Source organism: Fringilla coelebs (assembly GCF_963513975.1).
Source record: "Fringilla coelebs genome assembly, chromosome: 8".
Lineage (NCBI taxonomy): Eukaryota > Metazoa > Chordata > Aves > Passeriformes > Fringillidae > Fringilla > Fringilla coelebs.
This window is the reverse complement of record NC_140066.1, coordinates 25,464,824-25,489,268: the sequence shown is the minus strand read 5'-3', so window position 1 is coordinate 25,489,268 and position 24,445 is coordinate 25,464,824. Positions and strand designations below refer to the sequence as shown.

At 45.6% G+C, this 24,445-nt stretch overlaps 1 protein-coding gene across 1 annotated transcript in view; it reads right to left on the bottom strand.

Moving 5' to 3' along the window:
* The window catches only part of SORCS3 (sortilin related VPS10 domain containing receptor 3), a gene marked incomplete at its 3' end in the record, with an annotated part of 260,788 nt that extends 258,121 nt beyond the window's left edge, over positions 1 to 2,667 (bottom strand). Inside the window, exon 1 of the mRNA XM_084210407.1 lies at positions 1,876 to 2,667. Coding sequence (XP_084066533.1) covers positions 1,876 to 2,472 — 597 coding nt within the window. The 5' untranslated portion in view covers positions 2,473 to 2,667. The remainder of the gene's footprint in view (positions 1 to 1,875) is intronic.
* Positions 2,668 to 24,445: the final 21,778 nt, after the last annotated feature.

Genomic DNA, 24,445 nt, shown 5'->3' with positions numbered 1-24,445 from the left:
GCTAGACTTCATATTAGGAAAATCACAAAAAGATAACATTAGAATTTATTATCATGCTTGCTTCTCCTTCCTACAAACACCACCCTGGAAATAAACACCAGTCTTTTGCTTTAGCTTGTGCTTTTGAGTTGGAAGCTTTCAATGCATGGTATCCTGAGGTGCAAAATCCTAATGGCATGCCATGAACAATCAAGATATTTTCTTTCATAACCCTTCTCAGTCACTTAAAGAATAAGGAATCTAGTTATTTAAATGCTATGTTTCTGTGAAAGAAACCGAGGAGAGTGAATTTTGTGAAAATCACTTTCTGAGCTGTGCTTTAGAAAAAAAATAACCTTTCTTTCCCCTGCAAATGCCTACAGAATGAGTTTTCATTGCTACTTTAAGCAGAAATTCTCAAAATTATTGGAAATCCATGCTGTGAAGGCATGGGGGAGGCATTTAAGCTTCTTTTACTCAACACCCCTTAATTCAGCATCAAAATGAAACAAAAGAGAGGGCATATACGTTGTTTTCTCCAGTACATGGCATGTTATGTTAAAAATAAATAGTCCTAGAAACAAGTGTAGTGCTGAAATATACCATCCAGCTGTTTTCTCTTCAATGTTTGCTTTCATCTTTAATGAGAGTGAAATTCATGTCTGGCAAACACAACTGCCTTTAAAATTTGGTTAAATCAAAGTAACATCTACCTTGCTGTCAGAATTATTGCCTAAGTAGCAATAAATAGACAAAAAATATTCAAGTAAAAAAAATAGTTGAATTGCTCATTAGAACCTATAGCTGATGCACAGATAGAGACACAGATAGAGAAGTAGGTAGACAATGTGCTTTTTCATGGCTAGTAAGTTCCATGAAGAATGTATCTGAAAATGCAGCCTATCTGCTTTATGCTGTTAATTGCTTTATATTCATTTCCAATAGTGGCAAAACAATAAAAGAGGCATTTTCAAGGCAGCAACAAGCTATAATAATCAGAATAATGGGAATATTGTCATCAGACATAAAGGTTTCCCAGAGTCCTTTAAATTACATCTGTTCCCAGACTACGTGAGAGTAGAAATGGTATTTCTAATACCAAGTAAAAAGAAACTTCAAGTTTTGTCCACAGCCACCTGCCGGGCGTTGCAGAGCGGGTGTGAGGGAGGGTCCTGCACTATCATGGCACAACGTGTGGGCTTTTGGGACATGCCCTCTACACACGCACACACACAGTCCCACAGGCTTTCAGGGACACCTCAGAGACTCGTTATTATTGACTTCAGGAAATTGGCGTGAGATGCCACGGATCTTTTTATAAACTTTCCACTCTGCTTGCACTACGTGGCTCCCCTCAAAGCTCCATGACGTGCTGTGGAGCTTTCCATCCCTTAATGAATTAATGGGATCTCTCTTGCCTCCAGCACTCACAGCGGGGCACTGGAGGGCTTTTCCACTAGCCCTGCGCATCATACATCCCAGGCAGGGAGGCAGAGAAGCGTGCCACGGTGTTTATTACATACGGAGAGACTGAGAGTGGGGGTCCCCATGGGAGTGGCACACGGGACACGCTGGAGCGCAGAGAAGAGCGCTGGGGCCAGCCCGGCCCTCCGGAGCGCTGCCCCGGGATCGCGGTTCTACCTCCGGGGGCGGGGGCAGAACCGTACTCCCACTCGCCTTCACCTTTCCCCAGGAAAACTTTTCTCCTGCGGCCATCGCTCCGTCTCCCACTCCCGCTGGCGATAAGGGCACGGTGCCCGCCCAGCGCCCCGCTCCTCCCCGCAGCCCCGGCCGTAGCGGCAGGCTAAGCCCCGTCCCGCCGCTGTCCCGGCTCCCTCCCCGCCAAGCGCCGCCGGACCAGACTGGGTCGGGTCGGGTGTGCGGGGCGGTACTCACGCTGCTGTTGTGTCCGGACCAGTGCACCATGGCTTGGTTGTGCGCCGCATCCCCGGTAAGCGCGAAGGTGGTGCTGCTCAGCCTCGGCTCCTCGGCCCCTCGCGGCCGCGCCGCTCTCCCATCCTCCGGGGGCCCGCGGGGCTGAGCGCGGCCGCCGCGCTGCCCCTCGGCCGCGGGCACCCCCTGGACACCACCGGCCGGCAGCGCCCGGCGCCCCTCCGTGCTCCGGCGGGTCCGCAGCGCCGCCGGGCCTCGGCTCCCGGGCGCGCCGCCTCCCGCCCCCGCCGCGCGGAGCGCCGCTCCCCGCGGCCCCGCTTGGCTCCCCGGCTCCGCGCCCGGCACCGGCTCCACGGCGGCCGCCGCCCCGACCGAGCCCCGCGCTCGGCCGCCCGGCCAGCTCCGTAATCCTCTCGGCGGCGGCGGCTGTCGCTGCTCCTCTCTAAGGCGAGACGAGGAGGACGGCCAGGAGGGCGATGGAGATGAGCAGGATCTGCAAGTTATTTCGGCGCCGGTGCAACACCAAGAGAGAAGTAAGAACCATGTCCAGGCGAGAAAAATGGTGTGGCACGTCGGAAAGCAGTTGGTCCCCTTCTCCATGCCTTTGCGGAGCGAGTCGGGGGGCTTGCAGAGGGAGGGGGGATGAGGCGCTGCGTTTAGGGCTTTTTTTTTTTTTTTTTTTAAGGAAGAAAGGGGCCGGATTCTAATTATAATATTTATTATTTGCAAAAGGCGCCTCTTTCTCTGGCTCTTCTTCTTTCTCTTCTTTGCTTTTCTCTTGACTCTTTCTCAGCCTCTGAGACGATGACCAGAAAAAAAAAAAAAAAAAAAAAAAGGGAAAGAAGGGGGGGAAAAGGAAAAAAAACTCTCCCCGGTAGTTGGATTCTGTTCCTTACTGTTGCTGGATATTTTTTTTTTTCAAAAGTGCTTTTCAGTGAAACTGTTCACGTTCAAGGATTTGATCAAGTGAGAGGGTACCACCACACGGGGGGAGGAGCCCCGAGCCTTGCCAAGCCGCCGCCGCCGCTGAAATACACCGCCGAGTCACCCGCCGCGCCGCGCCGCGCCGCCGGGGGCCGGGAGCGGGGCCGGGGGCGGGAGCGGGACACCGCGCTGCACCGAATCAGCTGGAGCATCACCCAGCCTTTTCTCCTGATTTGGTATGTGTGCTCCTGGCCGAGAGAAAGCAGCCGTCATTCCCCGCTTCTCTTGATGTATATGTACATAGACTCGTGTTTACAGCGGTGTGGGTGCTCCTCGCCCTGTGTGTGTGCGTGTACATGTACGCACAAAGGCTGGATGCCAGCCACTGGTACGGGGGCACGAGGGAACTCAGCTGGGATGAGCGGCTCTTGGGTGCCTCCCGTGTGTAAGAGCGCACCCACGGACCCGGCCATCCAGCAGCATCCCTCCAGAGCCGGCTCCGTGCGTGTGGATGTGCCCGTCCCAAGCGCAGCCTCCCGGCCGCGGGAACTCACGCGTGTGCGTGGGAAATCCCAGCAACCTTGCTACCGTCCAGCAAGGGAGACTAGCAGGATTTGTGTGGGGCCAATAAAGAAGAAAGGGCAGTGTCTGCAGGCAGCTCCCTGCAGCAGCATCTCGAGACTATGTCGGGAGAAGGAGCGAGGGAGATGTATTTCTTTAGGTCACGGCAGCGCAGCGCTCCCGCTCCCATCGCACGGATGCATTCCCCCTGGCCAGGACACCTGTTTTCTGCTGGCAAAGCTCAAGAAGCCTTTGCAGCTTCAGCCCCCGGACAAGGTGTGAGTAATGGCAGGCTGTGAATGGGAGAGGGAGGCTGCTGCCGCCTCCCGCGGCTGCGGGGCGTCCCTGTGGGTCACCCTTGTCATCGCCATCTGTGCCAGTGCCACGTCCCTCCGGACCGATTCATTGCAGCAACACGTCGGCACTTTCTCTTCGGATCAAACCCACGGTCGACCTTCTCCCGTTCTCCTCCTCCCTTTGAAAAGTGTCGATAATTAGAGATTTTTTAATCGTCCCACCCTCCTACTTCCCGCATCAGCCATTCTTTGCCGTCCAAAGACCGATCCACCAACTACACGGCTCTCCCCGCGGTCTCCCCCCTCCCCATCGCCAGGCCCGGTGCGGGGGCGGCTCAACACTTTCTCCCGCCTATCGCGGGTCTCCCAGCCCGGCAGGGAGCGGGGGACAGAGGCAGGACCGGAGCTGGCACTGCCCGCACTGGGGAGCGGGGCGGTTTCTGGGCAGCTGCTGCCCGGCGCTTGGTCAGCGCCTGCTGCAGAGCGCCCGGCTCGGCTGGGGGGGTCCGTGCAGCCCGGCTGCCGCGGGGGGGCGAGGAGAGAGCCGGAGGAGGGAAGAGGGACTACACACAGCGCTGCCCGTTGCAAACGGGGGGAGCGGTCGCTAAAGGGCTGTCCTGCAGGAGTGGGAAGAGGGGCCAGGTGGCAGCCGGTGCGCACAGAACAGCGCTGATAGCCTCGGGAAGGCGGCGGGGGCCCTACCCACAAACGCGGCCCATTATTAGCCTCAACTCCCAACGCAGAGAGGGAAAGTGGGAGGCGGGGGTAGGGGAAGCGAATCACCCACTCCCAACGCAACGGATGGTATTCCTGGCTTGGAATCGGCTCCTTTTGTAGTGTGCTGCCAAAATGTTTAGATGACATTTTATTTGTGTGGGAGCAGTGACGTGGGCCTGAGCCAGAGCTGCTCCACAGAACCTCAGGCAAGGGGATTTCACAAATTGCACACACTCGTGGCAGGCACTACCCTGCGTGCACAGGGACACACCAGCCCTGAGACTGCACACTGCTGCTGCTTGTTAGCAACCAGCAGGGTGTGGGGAACAGGAAGGAGCCCACTGCCCCCCAAACTCGACTGCTGCAGGAATAGAGTCCCCAGGTGTGTGGCATTAGCAGCACACATGCCACCCTAGTGTCTTGCCATTGCTGTGCACTGTGAGGAGAGGCACTGTCCATCTAATGCCATCCTCTAGCAGTGAGGTGGCAGTTGTGATAGGCAGAACTTGTTCTTTAATTATAATCAAAGTTTCTGCAGTCCCTCTGGACCCAGCAGCAGCTCACTACTGCTCCTGAAGGTCTCTGCACATCCTGAATCCCAGGCACCACGTAGTAAAAGCTACTGTGGTGCTAGCAATTGCCACTACTTAGCCAGTGCCCTGCACTGCAGTCCACCCAGTCCTGTTTATCTTCTCAGCCTTGCTGGACACTGCTTAGGACCTTGTCCTTGTGCAGATCAGTCACTCCTTTTTTTGCAGCAACATCCTTGGCCAAAGCCCACCCAGACCAAGACAGGACTTGTGGGTACATCTCATTTCACAAATCCTGCAAGCACAAAGCATTTCTTTGTGTCCACCACATTACTCTTTGTCTCCACAAGAGCCCAGCTGTGCTGGACATGTCACAGAATGTGATGGTGAACACTTGCATGCAGCCTAACACTTTATTTAGACAGTACTTTCACCATTCCAATAGCAGGTGTTTTCTACCCTGCCGACTGAAGAGCCATTCCTTGCAATCGCCTCTGTGAGTGTCATCCTCACCTGCCACACTCGGGGATAGTCCCAGACATTCAGTGCCGACAGTCAGTGAGATTACCCCAAGCCCTAATTTCTCAGACAGATGCCCACAGGAAACTCTGGTCTTTCTGAAGCAAATTCTAAAATTCCTTCATCAGTGCCTGCTTATTGCTGTTAGATAACAGGATGCACAGCTGGAGGAGTCTCACTGATGATGTGGGACTGCGTACTAGAATCTCCCCGCTCTGCCTCAGCAGTGCCAAAGAGAGCAGCAGCCGTGCTCTCTAGTATCTTTCCTTCTCTAGAAAACAAAGGTAATGTGAGCAACACCCCCATCTCCTGCACGATTCGCGAACTGCGTGCCCATCGCCAGCACACAGAAAAGGGGGCTTTTCCAGTTTCTACCATCCCTGTTGCAGAAATAACAGATTTGCTTCAAAACCTGGCCTCTTGCATGACAGGGTGACAGTGAGGATGTCAACTGACAACCGCGGATTTGCACAGTCTATATCCAAGAATAGAAATGGAATAGTTCAACGCAGTATCCATTACAGGCTGTTTTAATCCGTGATCTAATCCATTATGATCTGCTTTAATCCCCACCCAGCTGCAAACATCCATTCAAAGAAGCAGGGGTTGGTGTTATATTCTGTTGGACCATGTTGAGTTTTAATTGATGTAGAGAAAACCATATGCCCTAACACCAGGCAATGCAGAGGATTTCTAAGTAAGTAAGTAAATGTTCCGGAAGGCAAATTGTGGCACAAATACAAAGTAGCAGAACATGCCTATAACCGAGGGGGAGCTGAGTTCAGTTAAGGAGAGGAAAGCAATTGGGGGAGTTATGTTTGTTTGGAGGGGGTGATTTGGATGGAAGAAGACTAATGACACTATCTAAAGAAAGAAACAAATAGAGCCTGGCAATTGCCAAAGCCTTCAAAAGCAGCATTGATTACTTGGGTTTTTTTTTTCTCCTTTCCTATTCTGTGACTTCTTTTTTCCTATGAGAAAGAATTTAACATTTCATAATAATTTTATCACACATATCTATAACTTTATCATCACAGCCTCTGCAGTAGATTGTAGACCTGCTCCCCAGTACCTCAACCCTTCTGTTTTGCCCAGTTCTGCCTATCATTGCTCCATGGCGCTCTCCTCCTGCAGGATTGGATACACCCAGAACATGTCTCCCAGTCACTATCCCCCCCAGGAAATTTCTGAGCGAGAGCTGGAACATGAAAGAAAGGAAGAAGAGTTAGGTAAGAGATCATAAGAGGAAAATTTAGAGAGGGGGGAAGGAAATTAATGTCCCAGCTACACTGCACTCTTTTCACACACTCACATCCTCCCCTGAAGGTCTCCTGCACTACTCAACCCCTCCCAAGGGAGGAAATCCCACACATACTAAAAGAAAAATCAATGCTTGTTCCAGTTAACTTTAACCTATTTATTATGTGTGAGACCAGTCACTGGAAAACAAAGCAGCTCTGTGATAATGCTGTCTTGTTACCAAGGAAAAGCCTGAATCTACCTAAACAAAAATCATTAAAAGCTAAAGAATCCCTGTACCCTGAGACAAAACATCACCTGCAGGCAGGGCCTCCACCATTTTTTGCTGTTGCAGTACTAGCCCCTTTATGGGACAGATTTTCTCTAAGCACAGCCAGCCAGGGTGTGCAGCAGGCAGTCTGACTGAAGCACAGCAGGCCCGTGGCACTGACAGACTTGCTGCGAAGCTCTGAACAGGGGCAGCAGAAAACTCTGCAGATGCTGCAAGAGGGAGTCTGGTTTCTGCACTGAACGATGAAGTGGGAGTCCAGCAGCCCAGCACAGCAGCCAGAAACACAAGCACCACATAGCAGCACACCAAGGGAGGTGTTTTACACAGCCTGGGCAAGGGACAGTGGCAGGACACTTGATTTCAGCTGATCTTGGAACAGGGTCCTCACAAAGTGGATCCCCTCCCTGCATCACAGCACCAGTCTCTTTGATCAACGCCACTGACACAGTGCCCCAGAGCAGGAGAGGGAGCCACAGGCCGTGCTGGGAGTGCAGCAGGTAGAGGCTTAGCAGAGTGAAGAACCCCTTCTGAGAATCTCACCTCGGGCTCCCCAGCATGAGCAGATGTCATGTCAGGTTTGGTGACCAGCTTGACTGCATCCTTCCTTTTGATTTTATCTATCTGAACACCATATCTGTGGGAGACAGAACAGCCCCTTTTCTTCAGGGTTGCTCAGCTGCACTCTCTTCACCCATTGATAAGGCTGCCCAAAAGGTGCACAACCTGCACAGTGCAGGTAAGAGACTCAGCAAGACACAGAGCAGGCAGGGGTGTTTTCAATTTTCTGGGGAAATTCAGCAGGTCTTAAATCATGTTTCTAGTTAATGTTGGGCTTTATTGTTCATCTTCAAGCCAAGATAAGAAAATCCCCTTCTGCTGATAATCAGCGTCATCAGGAATGCCAAAGAGCTTATCAGAATGGAATGAGTGCACAGATTTGCAGCATATACAAAGATAAATTGTGCAGCACACAAGTTCATGGTGTTGAATTCACTTTATGTTGAAGGTTCCATATATTTTTATCTTAGAGATCCCAGTCAGAAATATAGGATCCCCCATCTCTCAGATTTCAAATCATTTAGGACCGCAGTGAGATACTGGACTTTCAGAAGTATTTGCCAAGTTTTTGAAAATATGCTCCTTAGCATTACTTAGAGAGCTCTGGATCAGGCATTTAAACCTTAAGCCCCTCTTTGTCTTCTGAATTCAATGAGCTCATCTAAAACCTGGGTCCAACTATGCCACATTTTATAAAGAGAGGACAAATAATGGCTTAAGGTGTTACAATATCCAAGAATACTCTTTGAGTACTGAGATACCCCATTTGGAGAAAAGCTGATTAAAACGAGAAATATGGCTACTGTTCATTGGATCATTGATTCAAAAAGACTACAGGGAACCCTCGTTTCCCTTCCTGTCCCAAGGTATGTCACAGTCTTGCAGGTTCCCTGAAGAAAAGGAACCTTCCTTCCTGTTAGAAATGTTGAGTGCCTGTCATCAACTTTTCATTTCTGGTTGTTAATGAAGCCTCATGCCTAAGAGGGTTTAGGATTGGCTTTACAGCCACCAAAAGGGAGAGCACAAATACTGCCTTGCTGTGCAAAGAGTCTTTGTGAACATGAAGCCTCCCCTATGCTTGTTCCATTCCTGCAGAAACAAGACAGAAAAAATCACAAAGTGCCTTTCCCATCGCACAGGGCACACACTGGGAGAACGAGGCTGATGTGGTCAGTGACACAGCTACAGTTCTCTCTAAGACTGTGTTCCCTCCCCAGTTACCTTTTTCTATTTTTTATCTTCTTCCAGACAAATCTTTCCTTCTTCCACTCTTCCCTTTCCCTAAGTTTGAGATAGACTTAGAAGGGGAAGGAGCTGGTATCGTTTCTCCTCTATTCAAGCTAAAAAGTAATTTCTCTATGTGTGAATGCACAAAGGAAGAATTTTCTTAGCAAGCTAGAGAGAAACAAGTCTGGCAGCAACCCCAGCTTTGAAGGTGGGACTTCACAGGAGGATGCTGAACCTGCAACAGCTTGGTGCTCTTTTCTCTTCCACAACAAACACCACCTTTTAAGATTCTCACCTATGGCTATTTTCTTCCCTTCTTTTAAGAAGAATCCCAAACAAGAGAGAACTTGAACTACAGCACTGAGGAAAGACTTTATACTAGTCAACGTGAAGGGAAGGTTGTATACTTAGCACAGAAGAAACAAATCAAGAAGAAAATAAAGAAAAATAACACAAAACTACACCAGTAGGTAGCTGGCTGTAAGCAGGTGTTTCTTACCAAGCCAGTCCTGGCAGTCCCCAGATATCCTGTGCACTGAATCAGCAATAACTAACTCCTAAAGGAGTCAGGTTAAATCAAGTATCATGAAAACAGAGATTGAAACATTCTGAAGGGGGGAGTCTCAGGCAAATGTGTGCTCCCAGCACCTCTAAGATATGAAGTAGGAGAGAATTAGGTAGCAGCTTTTACAGCCTTTGCTAGACTGTCTTGGGCAATAGCTTCAACTCGCAGGGAACCAAGCGAAGTTTCACACCACCAAAGGAAATTAGGAAAGATAACACCATCCCCACAAAGAGAATAATGCACACACTAAAATGAATTCTGGCTGGCAAAGGCCAGGTATCACAGCTCTGTGTATTTCCGTGATAAAAATGCCAATTACTAAATTAATAATAATTTAAACTTTAGCAATGCCTGGAGTTCCTGTTAGGCTCCAGGTAAAGGCCTGCAAGTGCAGCAAGGAGACAATCCCCTCTCTGAAGTTTAGGTTATGACTTGAAAGCAGGGAACTTGTGTGTTGTTTTCAAGACAGACTGAAAATGAGAACAGTTAAGGAGATTGATCTTCACAAAATAAAAATGTATTGGGGCAAATCAGGAGGTCATCTTGGAAAGGAGGAGGAAAAACCTGCACAGGGATTTATTGCAGTGCGAAACCTGTCACAGGCAAAAGGTGGAGAGGCCAAAAACCTGAAAGGTTTGGTAAGGTTCAAAGGAACCTCTTCCCTTGAAAGACCACATGAAAACAACATTTGTTACTCCAATAGAGTGTATTTATTCTGTGTTCTACCACGTGATTTAACAGCTTCCTTCTTTTGTTGGTGGTTTGAATCTATTCCTTAGCTTTGTTGCAGATGTCCAGGTTCCAGTGCAGTACTGCAGGGACCACCCTTGTGTTTTCTCCCTTTTCTAAATCTGCCCAACACTTGGCAATTTCAGAAGCACTCCCAAGCAGAGGAGCAATCTCAAAAGGGTTAAAATTCAGGGACACAAATGAAAATGCAATTAATAAGTCTGCTACGTAAAAGATCCTGATGCTCATGATGCAATCTGCAAGGGGTGAACGTTTTTCTTTGGGCTTCCTCTGCTCCACGGCTGCGATAACGCACGGCAATATCGTTAGCATTGATTTGCCGCAAGGTGCGTGTTCTACATCTGCAAGCTACCAGGGGAAATGGAGGGAGGCTCTCTCCTTGAAAGGCTGCAATTACTTAATTATCCAAGGAAAATGACATGCAGATTTAACAGCACAGGGAAGGGTTAGGACTCACTTCCCCCATTCCCAAAGAATACAGAACAACGCTTCTCTGCTACGTGATCTCCATGCAAAGCTAGCGCTCCTGGTTTGGTATTATTAATTACCCAGCTCCTATTCACTGGAATTCAGAGGTGTTGATACTTTGCATCACCCCCAGCTATGCTTGCAATTCATAAATCATACTGAGAGAACTTGCCAGGAGAGGAGAGGAAATACTAAAGAAACTTGCAAGCATCTCTGAATAGGCAGCTGCTGCTGAAAGAGGCTACATCCTCTGCACAGAGTCAGATGTAAACCAGGATTAGTGCTACAAGACAGCAAGAGACGTGCCAAAAGTGGGCAGGCAAGACAAAGAAACAATGCATTCAGACAGAAAAGGTAAAGGAAAGCAGATGGTCCTGGGGATTAACCTTTCATCTTCACATCCACAGGTTAGATCAGATCAGATGGTCTGATAAAAGCTCAAAGGCTCTATTATGATTATTAATCTGGAAGGGGTTGACTGTAGTCCAAACAGAGAGAAAGGTGGCAGTTCTAGTGGTCAAACCAGCACTGATTTCCTTTCCCCTGGAATTTAAAACCTCTCCCCCAGTCTTCCATTTGCAAAATAGATCTGAAATTGCCTCACTCTATCAAAGGCAAAGTTCTGAACAGGGTTTTGGCCATCCCACACCTCCTACCTCTTTATACAGATATACATTCCACAGGAAGTGTCCACTCCCCTGCTCATCACAGTGGCTGTGCTGAAACTATTGTGTCCTTTTCAAGAAATTGAGAAAGGTAAGTTTGATACCCAAGGGATTTCTCCCTTAGGCCAATTAAGAGACTGATGACCACACCTTGTTATTGACCCCACTCAGTTGCCCTCTGGCTGGCATCAGAACAACATGGAATCAGATGTAGATGAAAAAAAAAACAGGTGGGGAGCATCTGGACCAGATTTATCCCTCTCTGTGAATGCTCTCTATTCACAGGGTTGCCTTTTCCTCCCCTTTTCAAAAATCATTTCAAAGTTACAAGCGGTTGGTCCTTGAAAGCAAGGTTTGTTGGAAAGGAATGGCAGCTTCTTGTAGGGCTCACAAGGTACCTCAAGGAAAAGGAGAAACTTAAAGGCACACAAGGCCTTCATTTGGCCACGCAGCCTCTTAAGTTCAGTTTTCTTATTTTGAGGGAAGGAAAGAATCCCCTTCTTTCCTTCTTTCTGCATTTTGCAGTTTAACCCAGAGAAACTGAAGATTTTAGGTTGCTTTGTTCTTTTTCCATTGTGGAGTGCATGTGTTTTCCCTTTCCTCACACTGCACCTCTTCAATACTTTTTCAGCCCTGGAAGCTTGACAATGTGGCAAAAGAAACAATGAAAGTAACACAGAAACAGAAAAATAAATCATCTGGAAGTTATCAATTCTAGTATTCTATAATATAATGAAGGGAAAAGGGGGCAAAAGAGAGTTAAAATACCATCTTCAAAGGCCACTGATATGAAATTCTGAAATACTGAGATTTCTGGTCTCAGTGAAAACCACAGAAAAGAGAGATAAAAAAATCACAGATACCTTAACAGAGGTAATATTCTCTTTAAATGTTTAAATTTTTCTTAAAAAAGATTTTTTAAACAAAGTTTTTTATTAAATGAAACCCTGAATTATTGAGTAAATTTTAGAAATAGCAGGTTTAGCCTGACACTTTGCTTTCCACAAGTGGATTTCTCATTACTACCATAATAGCATTTTTATGTTGCAATTAACTTTTCTCATCCCAGACTGAAGAGAATATTTCTTATTCTTCCTGCTAGACTTTCCTCCGTATTCTCTTTATAACTGCATTGCCAGCACAGGAGATTCAGAAGTACTTTAAGCTGGCAACTAAAGAGTTTTTCCTGCTTAGGTCTGTCATTGAGGCCCACCTTTATCACACAAGTAGACACAGGAGGGAGCTCAAGCAACCCCATTCACACTGAGGTTACATGTTTTCTGCAGCAGCTGAAGTGATTTTATACCTCTAATAATCAAATCAGGGTTCCTTTAGGCCTTGGTCTTAGATCTCCACACCTGCCAGAATAGAAATCTCCTTTTTTAGATAGCAAAATAACTGATATGTGCTCCCTGCATACCAGAAAAAGAAAAATATGTAGCAGTGTTGGCTGAGCTGAAACGGGAGGGATGAAATCTTTGCTCACCAGATTTGGCAGTTGCAGATGTGGCTGCACACACACCTGCAATGTAACACCGCTCTTGGTACTGCTGCCTGAACCCTCAGCTGCCTTTTCTGTTTGCTCTTGCTTGTCTACTTCTTTCCCCTTGCTAGACCTCACAAAGAAAATCCTAGGAGTTTCTCTTCTTTAGCCTCCTCCTATTCTGCCTAAGCAAAAGACATCTCCTGGGGAACAGGGAGAAGAAATTCCTTCCCTTTAGAGGATTTTTTATTTGTGCAGCCACCAAGGCAAATCTCTTGAAAGTAATGTTCATTTACCCTTTATATTCCTTTCTACAACAGATTTCATCCCCCTTATTCTGTCTCCCTTTCCCATTGCCCTTAATAGGAATATTTAATGGAATCATGAAATGGTTTGGATGGGAGGAGGCCTTTGAAGGTCACCTGATTCCAAGGTGCCTGCCATGGGCAGGGACACTTTTCATTAGACCAGGTTGTTCAGAGTTCCATCCAACCTGGCCTGGAACACTTCCAATTATGAGGCATCCACAGCTTCCCTGGGGAACCTTGCCAGTGTCTCACCAACTTTCATCATAAAAAAATTATTCTTTATGCTCAATATGAAATATCCTCTTTCAGTTTAAAACCGATGCCCTTTGTCCTGTCATGACAGCTCCTGGTAACGAGTCTTTCCTGTCCTATAAATCCCCTTTATGGACTGAAAGGCTGCAGTAAGGCCTTCCTGGAGCCCTCCCTTCTCCAGGATCAACAAAACCAACTGTTTCAGCCTTTCCTCACAGGAGAGGTGCTCCAGCCGTCTGATCACTTTTGTGGCCATTCTCTGGATTGCTCCAACAGGTCCATGCCTTTCCTGGGCTGGGTGCTCCAGAGTTGGACACCATACTCCAGGGGGGCTCTCAGAGAGCAGAAAAAAATGGACAGATTAACCTCTCTTGACCTGCTGGCCATGTTCCTTTTATGCAGTTGGCTTTCTGGGCTGCAAGCATACATTACCATCTTATATCCAGTTTTTCAGCCCCAAAATAAAAATATTTGAAAGTGCCTCTTTAACCCAAGTTCATAATCCTCATTAAAAATGAAGCAGTGCATGAGAATTCAAAATAAATTCTTTCAGGCACCTAAAATGAATTCACTAAAAGGAGAATCTACAGCCATAGCCCTCAGCAACTATTGTCACCTGTTTTCACATCACACACACGAGGTCAGGGAGCCCTGGAGGCAGCTGACATAATTAAATGAAGATTTGGATCAAATCATCTCAAAGTGAAACAACTGTGAGCAGACACCAAGATTAAGTGTTTGCTCATTTGCCATAATATGGCCAAAAAATTTTTTTTGGCACATATTTATATAAAGAATAGAGTAGCCATTGACAGTATAGCCTATTATTCAAGGTTTTCCTTCTTTCTCTAACATCAGCAGTGTCAGGTAAATTCTGGAGAGAAAGATAGTTTTCTTCTACCTTTTTCAAAAGAGGTTTTGGAGGATGTGATTATTTACTGTGTTTCTTTGCAGTCTTCACACTATGAAACCCAGCTTAGGCATTATCTTTGCACACCAAAGCAACAGTGATCTATAACAGCTGCAGCACCTGGGTGCATTGGAAGAGCCCAGCAGAAATCACGTGTCCAAGAGGACTTCATTAGATATAAGGAAGATTATTGACTTTTATCTTCTTCCTTATTTCCCTAATTTCTGCTGCTCATGATTGATGCAGGGATTTGATTATTAGCAACCTTTTTTCTGGGATACACTGACTGCTGCTAGTTGTCCTCTTTCCAGTTAGACCCATACAGAAGTTCCCAGCTGCTGCTTTATCTTTAAGGCTTCTCATAATTTGCAAGAAGAGATCATTCTTCATTGGGGGGGGGGGGGGGGGGGGGAAACTGGCTTGATTTACTTTTTCATTTCTCCATTTCCCTTGTATCTAGAGGCCCAGTTTTCTAAAAGGCCTATTTTTCTGCATTGAGATGGTGTACTTTACATCCCTGAAGAGAACAGACATTCCACATTACCATCTGAGCACACTCAGTGGGGTATTGGGGTGCAGAATTCTCAGTCTGTTCCTTTGTCTCATTCATTACTGAGCAAATACCTCCACAATGAACCAGTAAGTTGGCAACCCCATCTGCTCTGAATATACCCTGCCACCAGAGGAACCAACAGAAAGTGTATGGCATTCTTGTCCCCTTCTTCCAGGAGATCCAAGAGAGCTTTGAAAACTGCACAAGTCTTGAATGGGAATGCAGGTTATACATTGATTTTTTTTCAAATTATTCAAAGGATTTAAAGTTATAACAGGCTCAGCTGGGCAACTATGATAGTGTCAATGGCAAAATCAGCTAAAGAGCCCAGAAATCTTGATGCTGTTCTGCCTTCTGGTCAGGTCTTCTGCACCTTAAATTAATTTCACTCACTGCTCTGAGCAGAGGTCTGAAACTTATTTTTGACAGGGACTGCATTTCACCTCTAAGGGGAGTTTCTCCTTATTTGTATGCTTCCTTTCCCAATTCTACTGCCTCAGAAGTCTCATTCTGTCCCAGACCTGCATATTGGCTTTCCACAACCCTCCTCATCTTGCATGGTGCATTGATCTGTTCTTGCTGAGACTGAAGGACACAGGTGCCTTCAGGAGCAGCATTTCTGCTGGTTTGCATAGCAATGATTATAAAGTAAGTACAATCAGCAATTCCTTTGCAACATCTCCCAAGAGAAGCAATATTAAAGCCTAGATTGTTACAATACTCTCACTAACAAAAGGGTTTCATCCTGGAAACATCTTTTTTCAATATCTGGGCACTGCTATTTAAATATGAGCTCCAGTCCTAACCTGGAGACACTGGAGACTCAAACACCCAGGATACAGTGTGAAAATAAAGCCATTTCATGACCACACAGTTCCCTGCCACACAGAACCACCTCCAGCCTCTGCTCACCCTTGTTCACAAAGAGAAGTTCACCTATCTCTTCCAGAGACAGCACATCCAGACACACAAAGCCCTGAAAAACCCAGCAGAGACTGCTGCACTCTGCTGCCTTGCAGAATGCTCAGGGCACCTGCCCTGGCCTCTCTGATTGTCACCACAAGAGCCTCAAGGGAAGAGCAGTGCTCTCACAGCCACAACAGCAGGGATATATCTGCCACCTGACTTCAACTCTTTTTTTTTCTTACAGGGAAGATACAATGCACGGGAACCTGAGGAAGCTGAAGAAGGAGGTGCAAAGAGGAGGTATGGCTTTACTGGAGATCAGAAGCATGAAACTGCTCATTTGCTGCTTCTTTCCTCTTCTTTTCCTTCCCCAAGATTTTCTTTTAAAACAGAATTCCCAGATGATGTCTACTTTTTCCTATTTGTATGTCTGTTTTGTTTCTCTAGAAGAGGAAATAAAGCTGTATATTTTCAGCTAAACTACATTAGTTATTGAGTGTTTTGCACTGTTTTTAGCAGAAAGGCTAAATGTTTATTAGCAAATATTTTGACAAAGGAGAAAACTAATTTCCAGCTAGGTCTAGCTGTAGGAAAGGTGAGCATGGCTCACTGAGTCTGTAACTGTATCAAAGGTTTAAAAAGTGCCAATTTAAAATCTAATCCCAGCGCCCTTGCATGAGTGGTCCTATTAAAGGGAGAACAAATTTACTTTTTTGCCTTCAGATTTATACTGGTTGTCAATATAAGCAAATGAGAATGAAAGAAATTCAGAACCACAGCCTGTTCTAAGCTGTACCACTTCAAAGAAACTCTCCAGGAGTCAAAGGATGTGCTTTTAATTAGCACTGGAAACACAGAGTTGAATCAAGAAAATATAGTTTTTAAGTTAACGAAGGCAGTATCATTTATACACTCCACCATCTCTGAATCATACAATACATTTCAAAGACAAAAGTTAGGATGCCTCCCTCATTATGCACTCATGGTAACTGCTAGGTATGCATTCACCTTCCTTTGGTTACTGCGGTTTAATCAAAAAACTTCTCATGGTCACTCTACCTGAACATTGCGTTTTATAAGTATCCCTGCATCTTGGTGATGTCTGTGTGTAAGCATCAAAAAATGATTGCTCAATTCTCAATATTCCACCACCTGTGATATTTCCAAAGTAAGCAACTCTTCCTCTATTGGGAAATAATATCTAGGCTAAAATAAAATTGTGAAATACTGAAAGAAATCTAGCCTCCTCCATATTAATCTTAAAACATTTATGATAGATCAAGGCATTGAATTTCCAGACCTAATGAGACCTTTGAGCTCTGAGGTAACTCCTCAATTTATAAGGGAGGAGAGTAGGTTTCACCACTCCTTGGCCACCTGGCTCAGAAAATCCTTCTCATATTTGTGTAATTGCAAAAATGGAAGCCAAATAATTGTTTTGTCTGGTCCTGACTATGCTAAATCTGCTTATATCCCCTGTAAAGCCTCCTTAGTATGGATATAAATTACAATCACCCTATGACACCCTAAGCAATGAACAGGAAACTGGTCTGTGTGAAAATAAAACCTGCTGAGTGACTATCTCCTGTGAAAATTTGGCTTTTGATGACAAGAAGAGATAGAACAGGGCAGAAAATGTCACTGAATCTTAGAAAATGTGTGGCAGAACAAGATGTTGACAACATTTTATTGAAGTATAAAGTACACCTAGCTTTCACATGATACAATCCTGAGCCAAAGGTGGTCAGTGTTAGAGAGCACCTTGTATCCATATTTCTGGTTAAGTTGATTTCTTACTGATAAATAACAATATTGAGGTAAGACCAGTGAAACCCAGAGCAGTAAGCACAGAGTCATGTTTTAAATAGACCAGCAATTCCACTTGAGGATAAGATCCCATGTGCTCAGTCCTTGAGGACAGAAGTTAAATAAGATCAGGGTCAATCTGTCTGCAATCCTCCTACTTATTCCAGCCAACTTTCACATTGCTCCTGCAAACCAGCCCACACCTCAGTTTAGCAGCCCTCTGACCAATGCACTGTGGAGAGAGGTTCAACCCTCCAGAGTCACTCTCCCAACCACACTGGCCCCAGTGACTACTCTAAGCATTTCCAGCTTTCCTCTTATTTCCTGTTTCCCCATTGGTTTCAATCCTGCATCACAAATTCACAAAGCTCCTGTTGAGTTAACCTCAGAAAAAGGATTTTAGCCCAAAATGGGTTTTTCAACAGTTCTTGGCAGGGGCCTAAATTCAATTTCTTTGAGCAACTCTGACAAAATTTTACCAAAAGCTCTTTTAGGCATATCAGATAACCCCACTCCAACTCTGTATCAGCATTTTTCACTTCACTGCACTTTGCCACCTTTTTTGCACTACAAATGCCATGTATATTACAAATAATAGGCAGACTGAAATCCTACCCCATTTCTTTGAGCCCTTTATCTCCCCACCACCCCCCCCCCCACCAAAATACAGAGACAGCTGAAGAGCACAAGGATATTTATTCTTTCAGAAAGAGCAGCAGTGCTTTTATTGAGTAATGCTGGCTTGGCACAGGAGCTCTGATTAACTCCGATCATGTTAAGTCACGTTGTTTGCAAATTGCCTCCATTTCCCTCCCTCAGCCTCTCCACCAAAAAACCCCAAGAACATCCCACATATTCAAGAAAAAATGGTAGTATCAGTAAAGGAAAAAATTAGAGAAGTTTCCCTCTCACTTTTTGAAGGGCACATGTTTCTTCAGAGGCAGAGACAGTAAGGTTTTCATAATGTTTGCTGACCTGAAAAAAAATACTGTATTTCCAGAAGTGTGAAGGAATTCTGTTCCATTAATTCATTTGCATTTCATCCCCCATAAGATTAGGAGCATAACCCTTTCTGTCTCCCCTGTCAGCTGACATTCCACATCACAGCTATGCTGAGGCCACTGTCATGCCCCATTAAGCATTAGAGGACTTTGCTCAGCCAATACAAGTATTTAAAAACTCCCTAGAAAACACATTAATCAAATGGATCCGCAGTTGTGTAAAATCAAAGTTTTTAAATGTACCATATTTAGTATCCAATGGACTGTCAAGCACCTCCAGTATGCCAAATTGCCACAGCTCATTGCATCTCCTGGCTTATGAAAAAAGATGTAGAAGCACAGCACAGCCCTTTTGATATGCCTACTTTTCCCATATTTTTGTTTCCTTAAAGAAAAAAAAATCACAGCTGAATTCTAAATATAGAAGCAACAGACAAAATTTAGCACAGAACATAACCTGAGCAGGATCATAAAGCCCATGTCAGATCACAGTATGACTTATTCACCTGTGTAAGAAAACTAATACATATATTCACATGCCCCATAAAATTTATGGCTCTCATTTTAAAACAAAGGTAACAAATACTTGTGCAATTTAGAAAATGGACCACTTTTCGTGATTTAGCAGAGACACACACAGCATACTGTGTTCCAATTACAAACTAAATGGCACACATTCACTGGCAAATGGGAAACAGAAAATTATTTGCTTTGAATGTGTTGAATCATGAGCGAGAATTTGAAGTGGCACAGCACAGAAAACCTCTCCAGCATGCATTTAATCCACACAGATCAATGCTTGAGGCTTCACACATGAATTAGTGACCAGCACAACATCAAATACTCCTGTGCCATGCCACAATAATAGCATTACACAGCCCAACAATAAAACATTCACCCATTCATTCACCACTGGTTGCTCTGTGTTTGCTGCTGCTGGAAGCTCCCCAGGAAGATCTGTCACTTCTGAACTCACGTGTGTAACGTGCAGGGCATGGCCTCACCTTCAATGTAACTGGCTGTGGCCAATTGAAGTCACATGAGAAAGATGGGTAAAAACTCTGAGTTTAATGCTGGGAAGACTTGCAGTGGTTTTCCAGGGCATGCCTCTCTTTCTTCCTTTCACCCTCCTGTGGCATTGGAACAGCCCTGGGCAAGAGGCAGCAGAGTCAGGCTTGTGTTGGGGGGTAAAATAGAGCAACTCTAAGCCAAAAACACAGGAAAGGCCTTGGGACCAGCATCTGTCCCTGGGAGGTCAAGAGCTACCAGAACACTGTTCCTGATTAATTTCTGGCTTATATTGCCCTAACTCCACGACCTGTGAGAGAGTTGTAGCTAAATAAAAACTCCTCTAAACTCAAGGCAGTTACTCAAAATTTACACCAGGAGCTGAGCCTATCAAGGCACATCCAAAGCGTGTGTAGGTAAGAAGAACATTTGTGATTATAGGAAAGGCAAACACAGCAAAATAGGGACTTAACAAGGTGAATAATGAAGAGAAAGCAGCACTCTAGTTGTTGTTCATACCCTTCTACTTCCATGCAAATGAAACAAAGCTGAATGCTTGCCTGGACATGAGGGTAAGAAATGCCATTCATCGCATTTACTCTTCATCCAGCACCAGCTCCACAGCTCATCTTCCTGAAATGAGGTTTACAAAGGTGCTGAAACAAATAGAATATGTATCCTGCAGTTGTGTTTCAGACAGGAAAAGGTGTGCCCATCAGCAAGGGAACTGGCTTAGCAAATCCAAACCTCTACAAACAGGAAAAATGTGCATGGAGTCTTCTAGAAGAAAAAGGTAAACCAGTACAGTTTTTAAAATCCCTGCAGAGGCAGGAAGAGGTTGAAATAATTCCACTGTCCTTTCTTGTCTCATTTGAACTGAGTACAAGAAGGGCCTGAGGCAGAGCTACCAGCCAGAGGCACACCTCAGGAACACAAACCTGAGAGAGATGCTGCAGAAGTGGACAGTTTGTGGAGATGTGGGACCTCCCCCCAGCAGCAGTGCAGTGTAACCCCCAGGTGAGGGAGAGAGATTGCCCACTGGACTGATGAAAACAGGCACACACACAAGATAATTTGGGGGTGTTATTTAGTTCCATGTCTCCTTTCATTGACATCACTCTGGAGTTTGGAAGCTGACAAATGAGATTGAGCTACCCAGGACTTCTGCTCATGATTTCACCCCCAAGTAAAGGCTGGTATCAGCCACATCATAGGAAAACACATTCCCTCCTCCACCAAAGCCCTAAAGCTGTGCATCATTCTGAAGTAGAGGAATAATGTCACAGTGGTAAGAATCAAACCATGCATGATGCCAAAAGGTGAAAAATTCAGCTCTGTATTGTGTATAATGCATCTATACAGTAAGGGTGAGCCATGTAATCCTTCAAATCCCAGTCTCTCCCAAGTTCTGAAAACAAAGTCCCAGACCTGCCTACGTATTTTGACAGAAATGTCAAATCTCAGGAAAAAAACAAACAAACAAACCAAACAAAAAAAAAAAAAATCAAGGGGGCAAGCTCAGTGCAAACTCAAGAAAGCCTCAGTCTTTTCCCTAGACTGCACTTTTCATTCATTTTGTCTTACAGCACAGTACAAATTGCTGAGCTAAAGAATCTCCTGATTTCAAACATAAAAGCACAGAGTAACAAGGCCGTGGTCTGAAGGATCACTGCTTTGCCTTTCTCATGCCCAGACAATCCTTGCTCTGTTCTGCACAGAGAAGGAAACTGTCCACCCTGTTCACACCACATCCTCCGGGACAGATGAGCACCCAACATACCGAAGTGGCTTCCCTCAATACACTCCCTGAATTTTTAGTTATTTAAAAAGAACAACAGCAAACAAAAGCTCAATTGTGAGTACATCCTGAACTTAGAATCATCTAGAAAAGACCTTCCTTCATTCCCTGCTGTAGCTTTTTTTATTGCTGCCAGCTACACCGCAGTGCCCTAGGGTAAGTCACAAAATTCTCCATTCTTTGGGGACAGGAATAGTTCAGCTTAGAGAAGGAGCCATTGTCCACGTGACGAGATACATGTACCTGATGTCAGCACTGGGTTTGGGAAATAGGAAACCACATTGAGAGAGGAGAAGAAGAGGGAGAACTTCATTGCAACACAAATGCACCCACATCAACAGGATTTGGTTTAGTACTCTGGCAAGAACTCCTGACAGAGGTACTGAAAATGCACTTAAAGATCACACCACACCTGGGACTCTGTGATATTGGATGTGATGCAGACACTGTCACTGCCAAGAACTGTTTTCATACTAAACAGACCGTATAAAGAGTAGGAAGAAAAATGAATAATTTGTAGCCATGAAACCATCACTGTCTTAAAAGAGCTGGAGAGCAAATGCAGATTTTATATTGTGCACAGAAGGAGCAGCAGGTATCAGACACAGTGCAAACTACCTGAGAGCCTGTCTCACGCATCCATGCTTAAAGAGCTCATACCAGCATAGCACATGAACCAGCACATCAAGTTAAGAATAAGCATTACACATCACAGTCTCCACAGAATCATCTGGGGTTGTTGTGACTGAAGTGCAGGACCTGGCAGTTCACCTGACTGCACCTCATACAACTGGCATTTCAATCCAGCATGGCCAAATCCCTTGGCCTTCCTTCTCCCTGGCAGATCAGCACTCCTGCCCAACTCAGTGTTGTCTATAAACTTGGTAAGTCTGCCCTCAATGCCCTCCTCCAGACCATTGAAAAGGACATGAAACAGGCCTGGCCCCAGCACTGAGCCCTGGAGAGCACCAGTCGTGCCTGGCTGCCCACTGACCACCCCCCACCACACAGGCAGGCTTTTACCCAGGGAGGTGAATTCCCACCCCATCCATCTGCAGACAGGTTCTCCAGGAGAATGCTGTGGGAGGCAGAGTCAAATGCTTTACTGAAGCACAGGCAGGCACATCCTCAGTCTTTCCATCCTCCACCAGGCAGGTCAGGAGACAGGAGAACAGGCTGGTCAAGCAGACCTGAGTGTCCCAACCCCACACTGCCTGGGGCTGATCCCCTGGTTGTCCCATATGTGCTGTGGGATGTCACTGCTCCATAACATTGCCCAGCTCTGAGGTCAGGGTCAGCAATGCTCCTTTCCATTAGTCCATCTGTCTGATACCAGACCACACAGAACGAGAGTTAAACTCTTTCCTCAGACCAGAAAGAGACATGAATTCCCAGCCACCCAAACACAACACTCCAGTCTTAAGTGCTCAGCTCTTACAGACTGATTTCTGATCTGACTTCAATACTGCCAGGATCGTGGTGGGAGGATCACACTCCTCAGTCTGACCCCTTTGACAGTGATCCCTGAAGCAAATCAGAGCAATCAGGCAAAATGGGGAGCACACATTGTAAAGGCAGGGTATGTGATTAGCTTTGAATCTCCATGTCAGGTCTAAGTCAGCAGCTCCCAGTGCTTGTGGTAGCAGGGAAGGCAGATTTTAGCAGCATCAGGATGGGGATGCTGGGCTGGCTTTGCACCATAAGAACTATTTCTGTAATAGCATTCTCAGAAACTGCATCTTAGGAGGATGTTAGAGCCTCCCTAGAAAGGAGAGAAATGGAATGTGGCAAGAACCAAGTAAGCCTACTCACATGTTCAAAGGCAAAGAATTACAGCCTATAGCTCTGATACTAAATGGCAACTCCAAGCCTCCAGCTGCCTTCCCTTGCAGGCATCTGCTATAAGCATGCACCTCTGTGGCTTGCTGTCAGGCATCACCAAAGGCTGGAGAGATGGTAGATCTACAGAGAAGATGGTAGATCTACAAAGAGACATTGGGACCAGGATTCATGTCACTTCCCTCCCTTTTGCAGGGTTGAGGACCAGCATTACAGCCTGCTGAAAAGTCCAAAAGAGGAAAATTAATAATTTATGTAATTATTAATGATTTTAATTAATTGATTTTAATGTTTTTATTGGATTTTGCTGATAATTGTCATACAGTTTAAAACTGGTTGTGGATCAAGTCAAGGGTAAATGCACACAATTTCCTTTCTGCCAGCCAGCCTTCTCCAGCTCCAAAGATTGCCATGCTGTAAGCATCTCTCTCCATCACAGCTGCCACAAAACCACAGCCAGATGGAGCTGGGACAGCAGCAGAAGGCAGGAGACTCTACAAGCACCATTTTCCTTTCCCCATCTGGGAGTCTACTCAGATTTCAGGCTCTGTTGTGGTTTCTCATCTTCCCAAGCAGGCTCTGGTAGCTGCTGCTCAGGGCTCCCTGCACTTCATGCTTCCTGCTAACTCACACTGTGCTGTTACTTGCAGAAGCTAGATTGCCACATTTTCACCTTTTTGTACGAAAATTTGGTTAAAAATAGAGCTAGTTTGGGGGAAAAGTATTTTCAAAATTTTAAATACAATCATATTTTCACTTCAAATTTGTAAAGATCAGAAGGCACTTGGTTCTTCCCATGAAGAAGATTCAAAACTAAACTATGCATGTTTAATAATGGCAATTATTTTACAAGCTTTTCTAAGCACTTCCATTTCCCCCCCCACTTCTTGCTGTCTGCTCCTATTTCTGCAGAGACTTGAAAAAGTGTGCAAGTTGTTCATTCCTCCCAGCCCTGTCAGAGGGTTTGAAAGAATGTGTTTTTCATAAGATAATGAGGACTTACTTAAAAAGCTTTTATGAAAAGCAGTATTATGTTTATGCTTTTTAGAAGCAACTAAAAAATTTCACAAGCAAATTTGAAGTCAATAACCATTCAGCAAAAAGTTTTCCTTCAGAGAACTTCGACGAGCAGCCCCTGAAGTCTGACAGTCAGGATGCTGCATGGACTTGGATCTGTATTAACTCAAAAAGCACCCCAGTTCCTCCCCTGTTCACATCTTTATTACTGTCATACATGACTAGAAACTCAAGTTTGGTGTTGAGGTTGAGGCAGTTTGACCACACATGCTCACCTTAAAAAGCTTTTTCATTCTAGAAGGTGTACCAGGGGCTACACATTATTGCACCTCAATGTCAATCTTCCTCAACAATTACCAGAATAACTTTTTCAGCTTTTTT